This window comes from Eurypyga helias, unplaced genomic scaffold (assembly GCF_000690775.1).
Source record: "Eurypyga helias isolate BGI_N326 unplaced genomic scaffold, ASM69077v1 scaffold16496, whole genome shotgun sequence".
Classification (NCBI taxonomy): Eukaryota; Metazoa; Chordata; class Aves; order Eurypygiformes; family Eurypygidae; genus Eurypyga; species Eurypyga helias.
The window spans coordinates 3,261-16,273 of NW_010256160.1; the positions used below are offsets into that span (position 1 = coordinate 3,261).

General features: G+C 48.0%; 1 protein-coding gene across 1 annotated transcript in view; it reads right to left on the minus strand.

The window, feature by feature from the left end:
* LOC104511106 (homeodomain-interacting protein kinase 2-like) overlaps positions 1–13,013 on the minus strand; it is a gene marked incomplete at its 3' end in the record, with an annotated part of 84,892 nt that overhangs the window by 3,254 nt on the left and 68,625 nt on the right. The window contains 4 exon segments of the mRNA XM_010153577.1: positions 9,580–9,861; positions 12,483–12,611; positions 12,613–12,654; positions 12,984–13,013. The exon segment at positions 12,984–13,013 is cut by the window's right edge and continues 19 nt beyond it. Coding sequence (XP_010151879.1) covers positions 9,580–9,861; positions 12,483–12,611; positions 12,613–12,654; positions 12,984–13,013 — 483 coding nt within the window.

Genomic DNA, 13,013 nt, shown 5'->3' on the forward strand with positions numbered 1-13,013 from the left:
GGCCCGCGGCGGATGAGCTCTGTAGGGGCAAAGCGCACCCCTCAGTCCTCCCCCCGATACAGGCTGCCTAATCGCAGGCTTCGAAACTCACACGCTCCTATTCCAGGAAAGCCTTCACGGAGGTCAAGGAGCGAGTAAGACACTGTGGATAGATCTCACATCCACGCTGCTTAGAATAGCACTGAACCAGACTGCCAGATTTATTTTCAGACTGCTTTTTATATACGCGTGCCGTAGAAGCCCGGCAGTTATACTATGCTTTGTTGCAAGTCTCACCACCCACGCAAAAACGTGGTGGTTTCTCCCAGCCTTCCAGCAATGATTTAATAATAGGTGCTATGACTTTCCATGATTAAATCCCGCGAATCTACAAAATACACCCCGTTCTATTTACTGATACGTTACAATGGGGATATATTCTCAATAAAACATTTGAAACTTGAGGAAGGAATGAAGAAAAAATGAGCAAAGCATGTAAAGCTTCTGGGCTTGCTTTCTTTCTCTGAATAAGCACTGAGTCTCCTGACTCTAGCATGGATTATCAAGGTCCTGCTGCAGCTAATCTATCTATGGCATCAAAAAAATGATTAAAAATGATCAACACTTCCAAGATTAGTGCTAGAAGTTCATTAGACTAGACTGCGTGAGTACGATGGGGATTTGCTCTGCTATTGTGTCTAATTATTCCTGATGGTTTCTCCTTCCTGTTATGAGCTTGTTTAGGGAGAACAAGAGACAGCGAGAAAGAGGATGGAGGAAGGGGGATGGTGAAGATTTGCTTAAATGGCTCACATCCTTGACAGTGCACAGACCCTGACTACAGAAAATAGCTGCTATGTTTCACTGATTGCATTATGTTGTTATGGCAACTGAAGTTTTTAAAATGATGAAAAGAAATGGATAGCACATAAAAAGCTAAGTAATTAGGCTTAATGGTGGAAACAGCCCCAACAGGAACAGAAATGCCACGAAGAAAAAGGAATCCATCTCTTGACTTCTTGAGTGTGCGCTTTAGAGAGATTCCTTTCCCATGGAGTCTCCTCTCTGTTCGCTCACTGGCCAGTCCAGTGCAGGGAACAGCTGACTAATCCGGTCTTAGTCTGTGATGGAAGCGTTTGCTCCCTAGTCTCAGCATCCCTTCTTACCCAGGGAAAGGTGGAGCAGATACTGAGAATGAAGGACACTGTTTGTCCTATTTATTTTTCACCGTGCTAAAGGGGCACTGGTGGGTTCCCTTCATCTGGTCCGTCCCAAAGCCCTTCCCTCAGCATTCCAAGCTGCAGCTCACCACCTTGCTCCCAAGATGTGTAACTGAGAAGCTGTCATCTCCTCCACGACATCGCCCTGAGGTGCTGCGTTCGCAGGCAAGTTACCGACACACAGACTCTCCCGGGGCTACCCTCACAGCATCCGGGCATGCCCCGAAGAGGACACAGACCAAGATGCTCTGTGCACAGTGAAAAACACACCTCGAGGCCCCTGCTACCCTAACGCACTGACACCCGAAACAGGGCAGGTGACAGAGAAGGAAGGGAAGCTACTGCACACCAATCTGGAAGCTGAGAGCGATCCTTGTAGGGGCAAGGATCTTTTCGATGGGGCACATCTGCGACAGCAAACCCTCGTATTCTGACTTTCCACAAGGAGCTGGAGAGCGCTGGGTTAGAAATGGAAAGAACAACAGAGTATCTTAGATGGACAACTACTGTATGTGAAGAGAGATGTAGCAGTTTGGATATGGTGCTATGAAAGAAGAATATTAAGCCAATAAAAATGACGAATACTGCATCAATATTCCTCCCTCCTTCAGTGGAAATGCCTGTAATCACACATTTATGAGTATCCACACTGCTTGCCCTTTGCAGCTACCCTTGGCTGCCAGTTGGGAAGAGATATATATTCTCTACCTCTGACAGTTATTACATTTTATAAAGAAAAATCAAGTCACTAAAGAGTTTTCTGACAAGTGATAAGGTCTAGCTATTCTTTTACAGCCCTTTGCTTACATAAGTGGCTGAGCTGCTGAACTGGAAATACTTGCTCTCGGCTGACACTTGACACGGGAAGGCTGAGATGTAGAACTGGAAAGGTATTATTTCTGTGTAGTCTGTGCTGTTTGTTGTTTTAGAATGGGCATATTTTTCACCAGTTTGATTGAGGGGTTGTCAAAGCAGGGACCATGAGAACTCTTCTCCTTCAAAGTCTACTAGCTCCTTCGTTGCAGTAAGAAAACCAAGTAAATATGTTTGGTTCAACAAATAAATGACTCCAAACCCAAACCTTTCCAGAGAGAGGGACCACAGCAGGATATTAAACTCACTTTATGGACGGGAAACCAAGAAGGACCAGAGCTAAGGTCCTGCCTTATGCAAGTGCTTAGGACTACTAGCATGTGTCCTCCACAAAGTCAGCTGGACTATTCCAGTAACAGAGCTAAAGCACACGGGTAAACATTTGCAGGATTAGTGCCTAAGTGATTAGCCTCTCGATTCAGCAGGCGGCCTCATTTCAAGCGCATGAGGAGTCCCACCGAAAGCAGCCAGAGTTTTGTCTCTAGGACAAGTAAGGACTGTGGTTAACATCAGCGCGGGCAGAGAAGCCAGTCAGGACTACTCACACGCCCAGAGCTCGGCCCCTGCTGTACCACAGCCTGCCCGAGAGATTAAGGGTGGGAACTGCAAAAGCATCAAAGGCCCAACTCACGCTGAGAATCAGTCAGGTCACAGGCTTAGAGACACACGGTAAGCCGCAAGGGGGGCTCTCCAAAAGCCAGCCCAGAAGAGCTAGTGCTCCTTCTCCTCAAAGCCTCCTTGCTAGCCAGCGACCTCCCTCCTTCCAGCTCCCTCTGAGGGCTCAGCTGCTCTCCCCACCTCGCAGCAACGCAGAGTTATCTGTGTGCGGTCCAGGCTGATGTATCGCCTTCCCTGCTCACAAACCATCAGGACTGAGAGCTTTTACCTGTTGACACAGCACTTGCCTACTCAGCAAGCTTACTGTAGTCCTATAACTCAGCCGCGGCTTTTGGGGATGTTTGTGCTTACACAGAAAAATACTATTAAAAGTCTTGCCCCCTTCCTATTAAGCTGACTCCAAGCCTGGTAATTGCTTTCCCTCCTGCAAGCACGGTGGCAGCAGCAGACATGATTTAGTAGCGCTGAGAGTCGGCATGTGTTCCTGGTCAGCCTGTGTGCCTGCCTGCATCATGTGGGTAGGTGTATTTTAATTCTCTGGAGGAGGGGGCGGGGGGAAGATTACCAAAGTTGCATTAAATCCATCTACACAGACTGAAAAGCAGTAAGCCAGGAAGGCTTTTTAACCCTTACTGGCTGGAGCTGCATCCTGCCTTTCAGAACAGCAGCTGGAAAAACACGCACTGCTTTGCAACAGAGTCTGTCATCAGTTTATGAGCGGCAGCCCATTCCCACCTGGTCCCAGAGAGCTTGTTCTCCCACTCGGACACAAAGCAATGCCTCTCTGGTGTGCAGACACAGAGCATGGCCGTGTCTTCGAACACGCAGAAGCAGCGCCCAGAGACAGCTCTAGTACACACAAAAAAGTCTGACGGAAAGGGAAGATTGTGCACAGGACAAGAAATTAAGGTGGGCATCTCAGATACTGTTAATGGAAAGGGGCTGAAGGCAGACGCTGAGAACGAAAAGTGAGAGGAAATTAAGGAAAAGAAGATGCTGAATTAGGTGTTAAACCAACACTGGAAGCCTCCAAACAGCCGAAGACAAGGGCAGGGACAACAGCTCTTGTAACAGTACAACTTGAGACAATTTCTACTTGCTGAAGGCCCAGCCCAAAAGTTCAGTATGTGATAGCACTGCATGAGCAGGATCTTTCTTCCATGAATATCTCAAATTACACCAGAATCCCAGGAAAAGCAAATGGGGTGTAGTAGGGGCAATTCTTCAGCGTGCGGTTCACCCACAGAGATACAAAGCTTCCATGTGGCTGGCACTACAGCAACAGAGGCTTTCAGCTCTCAAGGTCACCAAGATGGCCTTCTAGTCTGGGGGAAGAAGCTCTGCCTTTGACCTGGTGTGCATGTATACCACGGCACGTCAGCTTTACACCACGTCACAAAAATACTGTTCCAGGTCTCTGAAAACTTGGTATCATGCAACCTTTTCAGTTTGCCGCTTTGGAGTAACCCCCCTATTCCAGGAAAGTAGAGAGTCAGCCAACAAAAACTCACACTACAACTGCAACTGCTCTCTTCACGTTGAAATCTTAGCCATGCATAGCTCAGCGCTGAGAGCATGCCCCTCTCCCCTCAGCTCTGCCTCCATCCCGACCTGTTAATCTGCTCCCACCTTCTTTGTGAAATGGTGATGGTAAGAAACATTTACCAAGTGCTACACTAGGCCGTTTTATTAGCACGTGCTGTAGCTATTTAGGTCATATCTACTGAATTGCTTAGCAGGGTGTAAAGGTTCTGCCGCTGAAGGTTTGCTGAGAGAGCTACTGTCCATCTCCTTTATTTTAAGTACGAGTTGCCTGTCGGTGTGCCTTCTGGAGATGGAAGGCAGCAATTCTTTTTATCGTATGACTGTGGTTAGTCAACCTATTGCTATGCAGTGTCAGTGCATTACTATGCACAGCGTAACACAGCCACAATAGGCTAGATGTCACGAGAGAATTACAAATGGTGTTTTGACCCTCACACATGCACATAAGCAAGTTGGCGAAAATACCTGGTTTGTGCCTGCCAGCGATTTCTGTGCGTAAGGGGAATGAAAGCCAGTGAAGCAGGCTCCACTACCACTGTGCTACAGCGTGAATAGGGTGAGTTGACGACTTGCATCAGCTCACGCTCAGTTACGAAGGTGAGACTCAGACAGAGACTTCACCCTATAGTTTACCATCTTAAGAAACGGGAAAAAATATCCCCAACCCCACAAATACTTGTGCCAGTGGAGATGGCCAACGAGGCAGTTACTCAGTATGCCCACGACAGCTGCGGTCAGTCTTTCTTGCCCAGGAAGACAATGATTACCGCAAGGATCCCACAGAAACCCAAGATGGAGAGCTGTGACTTAGGATACCAGCGCAAAGAGAGCAGGCACTGGAGAAGGGAGGGACTCTCCTGCCTCTTTGGGGTGGAAGCACCCTCAGAACCACCCACCTCAAGGCCAACATCATATTGTTTCAAGAAAACAGTCCTGTTCTCCTTGGCTGCTGCATTCATTGCTTGGATGGGAAGTCATCCAGGCACTCACAACGGCTACCTCCACTGCCTTTCCTTCCACCCCTTCCTCCTGCCACTCCCTGTGGTGCATCCCTTGGGGGACGTGGAAACACCCCTTCCACACCACCAGCGAGTCCTTCCGCAGGACCACGTGTGCTCTCCTTCCCATCACGGGTGGCACTCGTGCCTCTCTGACCTGAGTTTAAGTTGCTGCTTTATTTTTCTCCACTTCTAGGCTTCAGAACTATTTAACCAAGGCAGGATTTATGTTTAAACCACTGCACCACGTGAAGCTGCATACTGGGGAGTACTTAACCCAGTGCTCCGATTGCCATTGCTCTGTTTTTACTCTCTTGAGTGTTTTACAGATAATGGTTAGACCTAAATTCTTCTTTCCAGAATAAACAGCACAGCAGTAAACACCCCTCTGGCCTATGGAGTCTCTTTGCAAAGGATGCTGAACTGAGAGTCCAGAAATTCACTGGTGATAAATAAACAGGGTCACAATATTGTTTCCTGTCCATATAATGCTTTTCATGTGTAAATTTTTTCTACTGTTCTAGGGGACAAAATGTCACATGCGAAACTTTGTGGGCATCAGAAACCAAGTAAAACCACTTCTGGTTGGTCAAATATTCCCTTTTCATTTTGACCACTTCAAAATGTGTTTTCAATTATTTCCTTACATTCTGAAAGAAGAAAAAACCCTCTATTAAATCAGAAAAGTCTTCCCCTTAATTAGTTAATCACCTAATGCTTTCTTCTCCTTAAAAAAAAAAAGTCAAAGCCTTTTTGCAGTTTTGAAGCTTCCCCAGATTTCACTGTGTTGGGGATATTACTATGAAAATCACAGTGCAGCCTCAAAAAGCCTTGGTTTTGACAAAATAATGTTTGTAATCAGGAATTTGCCCACCTGATAATCTCTGACCATTTCTCTGAGGACTATCCCTGCCAAACTGTACCTGAGGTCCCTCCTCTGTGATTTCACCCCCGACACGGGGCCGGGGCCCAGTAGATGGCCCCCTTTGACAAGGCTCCATCGAGCAGGTCCCCCAGAGCCCACTTTGCACCACCCCCCAGCACCTTCACCCAAGAGGAATCCAACATTTTCCAGTAACTACTGATTTTAACAAGATTACACCAAGCTACACTCCTCAACAGGGCAAAACACAAGTGAGAGAAGAACGAGCAACGTGCTTGTCCTGCCTGCCCGGTCAGCTGGTATTTCATAAACATCCTACTTGAGCATCTGTGCTTTGCATTAGGAAAAGGAAAATTCTGCCCATGTCACACCGAATTCTTCAGATTTTTCTTTTGCCAATAAAAAAGTTGCATCCCCTGTAATAGAAAAGCTCTCTCTGCTGCTCTGGTATTACTGAGAGGCTTTTCTGTCAAAGTAAATCCAAGCTGTAGGGCTCCTTTACTGTATCAGCAGTATCATATTTTATCAGCATCACTAGTCCTTCTTAAACTGAGACTTAGGAATCCTTACATCGTCGAAGGACCTACGGCTTCTCACAGCCACAGGTAGCTCTAATCTCTCTTCACTGAGCAATCAATAAAATAAACATTTTTAGTCTCATGGGTCAAAGAGAAATTTCCAAGCCCACAGGAAGTAAGAGAAACAAGTCCTGTAGCCAATTCAGGAGCCAACCCCACGTCAGTGAAGCTTATGCAAAGATACCACTGCTGTCAATAAGATGGAATCGGGCAATTAACTCTGACTGATCTGTCAAGTGCCACGTGATTTCTCTGTTCTAATCTAGAAAAAGCTAACACTGTTAGGATGTGACCAATAGCGTGTTTCAAGTTATTCTTTATTTTTCACCCCCACCCCACAGCAAATGCCCGACAGAGTAATATTTGTATAAATATGGGTGAGACAATGCATTCTTAGCAGCAGTTTCATTTTTGACTCAGATCCTGAACATTTGGGCATTGATTACAGTAAAGAACACACTTCACTGTCACTCCCATTGTTCTTGGAGCCAAAAAAAACCCGTAAGAAAACTTGGAGGTACTAAATGTGACGTGCTTGCAACGAGAAAGGCCTCAACTTTGACAGGGGCAGAGTTCACTGGCATTAGATGCTGATACAGCTCCTTTGACCAGAAGCTACATTCTTACTTCAGCTGAGAACCCTGCCTTAGATATGCCCAGGTCAAAAGGCACTGAGTGAGTTGATTTCACTCTCCTGGAGACCATAACCAAGATTTCTCATTCTGGACATGCTCTTTTCCATCTGTGCCTCTGCCCCAAATTCTCCACTCGCTCTGGTTACATCTACACAGGCAATTTAACTCACTCTGGAATTCCAAAAGGTGCCCAAGAACAGCCCGTGTCCGTGCGAAATGTCCCTACATGGCTCAGAAATTAAATCTAGCTCTTAAGCTTTGGCCTTCCAGGAATGCTGTCACCCTGGCACTCTATATAGTTATGCCATATGGATAGAAAAAGTAGCCAGGGACCTGATCCCAGGCAGGAACGTGTCCTGAATATCCTTTAGTCATATCAAAGCCAGTTTGTTTATGTAAGTCTGGCTCCTGGAACTACTTTCTTAACCCCTCAGCAGACCTTGCCGGATATTTAAATATCTCAAACTCCCAGCTCAATTTCCAGATATTTTCCAGAACTTCATTCTGTCTGTCTCCCTGGAGTGACACCAACTGAAGAAACTGGTCAGATGGTGGCAAAGTTGAAGCAGAGGAGACAACTGTTAGCTGAGGTGGCTGCAGGATCCCAGCTCTTCCCTCCTCCCCTCTCTGTACCCAAGACGATACCCGGACAGTAAGTGTAAGCACTTGCACATCGTTTCCTGAAGCCTGGGACCAGCAGCATGAGCTTGCAAATAGCTCCCCTGACTCTTGAGACACCTTCCCTCTCCACGCTGCCCCACCTCACCTTAGATTTCAGCATCTTTTTGCCCTGCCTCTCCTTTCCTCTAAGAGCCCCAGACATGGGGGCTCCTTATTTACAGTCCACCTGACTTCCACACTGACCTTATTCAACTCCTTCTGGAAACATGCTTTCTTCTCCCTACCAAGCTAAGGAATACTGTAGCAATTATTTTTTTATTTAAGTGAAATATGTTACACTGTCCTGTGATCCATTCCCCATGCCTTAACGGCAAACCTGAATATCAGAGGCGCTGAGATCTCGCTGCCCCACGGAGTTTATTTGTAGGGAGAAGGAGAATGGGAAGTGGTGGTGGCTGCTGGGAGGCAGGCTGAAATCGCAGCTCTAGATGCCTGAATCATATGGCTCTTCTTTACAGATTTTTAGCTCCTTGAGGCCAAATGCATCTCATGTGGTCGGTGCACATTTGCAGTGCTCCACTTAGCAGCGCAGCAGATGAGATGCAGAGATAAAGATAGGTATCTCCAGTGATTAAAGGAAAATCTGCCATGGAGCATGTTCTAAATAAATAAATTCTTGACTATACTGGAGGGAGAAGGTTAAAAAATTCCTAGCTCAGTCATCAACATAAAGATGGTGTCATTATTCAGCTGTTTCAAGGCTCCTTCTCTGCAACTTCTAAAGCAGAGTGATGTCTTGTGACTGGCATCAGATGGGAAACCTAGAGTGCTTGCATGTGATGAAAGGTGCTGAAAAGACCGTCCTGGAAAATTAAGTCCTCTCTCATCCACAGAAGATGATCAGCCATGGCGCTGATCTTCACTCGGGCGAGTTAATTCTCTGAGGAGCAAACTCAGTCCCCACGGTCCTTAAAGCCTCATGTGTGCCTCTGCAGAGTCAGTCAAAAAATGATCAGTCTCTGCCACTCAAGACAATAGTTCAGGGATGTGTTGGCAACACAATCAGAATGGAGCAAACCTCTTGCAATGTGTTTGCCATCACTGAGTGTTTATGACACAACCACTAACTGTTTTTCAGGACCTTTTTATGGAAAATAGCACATATGCAAGGTGTCATTTAATGCTCTTTACAGATGCCTGGTTCACTTAGAAAGAGAAAAAGCAATTTTAAGCTACCTTCCTTCCAAGCCCTTCCCTTTCTGTCTTTGTTTTAAACAGCTATCTGACTTAAAGAGGCTCATCACCATAGGATCTCTAAAGTCTCCTTTCAACAGTCCAGTGAGAGAGAAAAAAACGATAAATTCCTCTTACAGAGAGAGACTATGGCACAGAGAGACTACTACAGCCCTCCAAGGTCACACAGCAGATGTGCAGCACCGTAGAGAACATCACCTATGTCTGTGGAGTCCTAAGCTAGGATTTTAGCCACCCCATCGTCTTTCCTCTCAACTGAAAGATGACCTGGGCACTGAGACTCAACTGGGGACCCTACAGCAACTCCTGGGATGCCCCAATACAACTCTTCTTCTGCCTCCTGCACCCAGAGAAGAGCCGAGAGCTACTGCTCACCTGGTGGGTGCATGTTTCTGCTCCTCCTCTTCGTCTGTGTCGCTGCTGATAGTGATGACACTCACTGCAGGGCTAGGGGTGTCGGGAATGATTATCGTCTGCCGCTGCCGCTCTCGCGTGGTGCTGGTTGCCACGTCGCCCCAGCCGCAGGTGACGGAGGTGCTGCAGGCCGGGCTGTTGTGCACCATGGCACAGCGGGGAGGTGTGTTTTCCTTCACCCGTTTCGACCGCTGAGGAGAGCTGATGGATTGTGAGGATGACACTTCATAGGTCGATGCATTTCTGGAAATGGGAAAGGTTGGTAGTTAGTTAAAATTCGGCTTGCCTAAGTTGCCCATCACCGTGGCTTTTGATTCCTGCACTCCGATTCAGTGGCACTGACTTAAGGAGTCTAGGAGAACTGCAGAATTGGCACAGTCACCTCTCCAAAGGACAGAGTGCCTCACATGACTTATTCATATAATTGGCTGAATGGAGTTTCTTTTAGTAAAAAATTCTATTTTGTTTTCCCTGGAAGTTTCCAAATGAGAAATGGTGCCTTCCAGAGGTTTGTGCCGGGAAGTAGAGGCTAGTCACACAGCCTGGACAAACAAAACACAGGCAGGCAAAGTATGGCTGTCACAGGAGGAAGGACCCCTCAGACAATAATCCTTGTGTCCTGTATCCTGCATGGATGCTTCATGACCAGATATTTTTTGGCTAGAAAAACCTCAAGGTAAAAATAGAATTTGTTGTGGAAAACAACATTCATTCATCAGGAAAATGGCTTTTCTTAGTTGAAAATTTTCATTTTCTGTTTTAAGAATCTTTTCCACAAACATTCCCTGCCCAATGTTTTATCCTCTAGGACAGCTTTGTCCTGTGGATGAGAGCCCACAGATGGGAGGACATATACTCAGTTTCATGTCATTCCCTCAAGAGAGCAGATACAGCATATATAAATCAGAAAGAAAAGAACAATCTTCTTAGTCCTATTTTTTCCACAGTTTTCCTACTTCAGCTTTCCTGCCTGACAGTTGGAAAGAGCCCACTTAGATCAAGGATCCGAATACAGAACCTGTCCATCAAACAGTGCAGCACAGGTCTGCAGATGGGAACATCTACCAAAGCACACTGACTAAAAGCCCCATTTCCCACATTTTCTTTCTTCCTTGTATTTATTCTGCCAAGTGCAGAACATTTGCAGATTCAAAAAGGAAAAAACCCCACAAAGTTCTGGTTTTGTTCGTTCTACTGAGGGGCCTGAGTTGCACGTTCAGCCTGGCCCAAAAGCTAACAAAAGGAATAGGTGGCATCCATCAAAAGAAGTCATTCCGGACATATTGCACTACACCAACTTACACAGGCTCTTTTGCATAACAAATGGCTGCACAGTAGCATTTGCAGCGCTTTTTGAATACCAATGAGCAGCATGGAGTACACTCCTCTCCAAAGGAGCACGTCCCTCATTTGGCTACAGAAAGCATCACAATTAATGAAGCTGTAGAAAGGCATTGCTCTGAAAGTGTCCAACTCCCCCGGGGACACCGTCACCCTGCCCCTGGAGAGGGAAGGGAGAGGGAAGGCCCTGCACAGGCACACTGGTTGCAACAGGCACTCTCTCCCGCTGGCTTGCTGGGGATGTAGTTGCCTCTGCTTGACATTACGAGTGGACTAAGACAGCTGGAGCCCACCCAAAGTAAATGCAACATTAGAGAGCACATAAATGGGAAGGATTTAAATAGTGGCCTCTTAACTAGAGTCAAATTGGTTGTGAACTCAGAGCTCCTCTGGCCTCAGTCCAGCCACGCAGGAAAACCACAAGCTCCTCTGTTTTTGCCACTGCACAAGTGGTGACCCATTTCACTCCTCTCCCCTGCACTCGTTTGTTTTGTGTTTTTAAAGAAATGTGCTAGTTTTGCAGCCCAGAGGACTTCTCCCCAGAACAGCTGCACATACTTCTCACACAGCCTTGGCCTCTGGGCAAGATTACATACAGGGCTGTGACAGGCGCTGCACCCATCCCACCATTTGAGCTGTGCCACACAACAGCGTGTGAACCAAAACCCAGCCTCCTCCTTGCAGAGCCATGTGGTCCTGCTGAGAGCTGATCGATTTCGGTGGCTAAGGACTGCCCTCGTATAGGATGTCCTTCCAGAATGCTCCCTGGTTCATGCCACCATGATTATACGAAGGCCGGTGCGGATATGCACTGCCAGTGCGTACTGCTGAAGGAAGGGGCCAACCACCGATGTCAGGAGCTGGAGAGCTTGAAGGTGGCCTGAAGCCACCCCAGGCCTCCGCTGTGCATAGCGCTAAAGCTCCGAAGACAGGCCATCATCCTACTGCTTTTGAAAGGGCAGATCTTGTGTGCGCACGTCAGGCACGTGTTCCTGAGGATGCGGTTCCCTGGAGGTGCACCTCCCCGTGGAAACGGAGACGTTGCACCTCAGGAGTGCTTTGAGATGACGCGGGAAGAAAAAGGTTTGGCAACTGGGTGTTGCGCCACGCTCATCTGAGAATATAGTTACATTTTTAATTATGGTGACTACAAGGCCTCAGGTAATCACAGCAGCATAACGAGCAGTATGACCAGGGCCTGAGTCTCCCATCTGGCATCCTCTCCAGCCACTAACTCCCACAGAAAACGAAGCTCACTGGGTATATGATGCTCCTGACTCCCTCTTACACCCCGCTCCCCTGACCCGGTTGCAGGAGAGGTGAAGCAGCAAAGAGTCTAGACACAAAAAGTGCGATCTCATCACTGGTGGGGCCACGGAATAAACATTATCTTGCCCCGCAGGCGTCAGCGAATACCACCCTGGTCAGCATGCTCTCACTGCAGGGCTACACTCGGAACAGCCCAGGCGCAGACCCCTGCCTCCCCGAGGCCAAGGCCAGCGCCAGGAGCCGTGCTCACTCACCTGGGTGCCGACTGGTGCTGCTTGCTCTTCCTGGCAGAGGCGGTGGCAGCGGGCGGTTGGCGCATGACGTGCGCAACACCCACATTGACGGGCTGGGCAGCAGGGAGAGTCACGTGGCTAGCCAGCAGGCTGCATGATGGGGTTGTAATGGCTGCCGTGAGCGTGGGTGTTCCTGCGAAGGGGGGAGACAGCACGTGTTTAAAATGCATCCAGCAGCTCTATGGCAGGCTCTTTCACAGGCTCCAGCTACTTTCACCAAGGTACCCTCTTCCAGGCCCCCTTCGGCTCCCATTTCCCCTAGGGAGGAGCATTTTCCCCATGGGACTGCCTGAAGGGAGTGGTGTGGGCACTCAGAGAGAGGGCTGGCAGGCTGCAGCCTCTGCCCTTCTCCCCCAGGGCTCTGCAGTCTCGCGGGACCCCAACCCTCCCAACCTGGCTCTTTTCACATCTCCTCCATCACCGGTGGGTACTTCAGGGGGGCTCCAAGTGCCTCCAGTTTACCTCCAGTCTGCTAGCGGCTGGGGGGCTGCC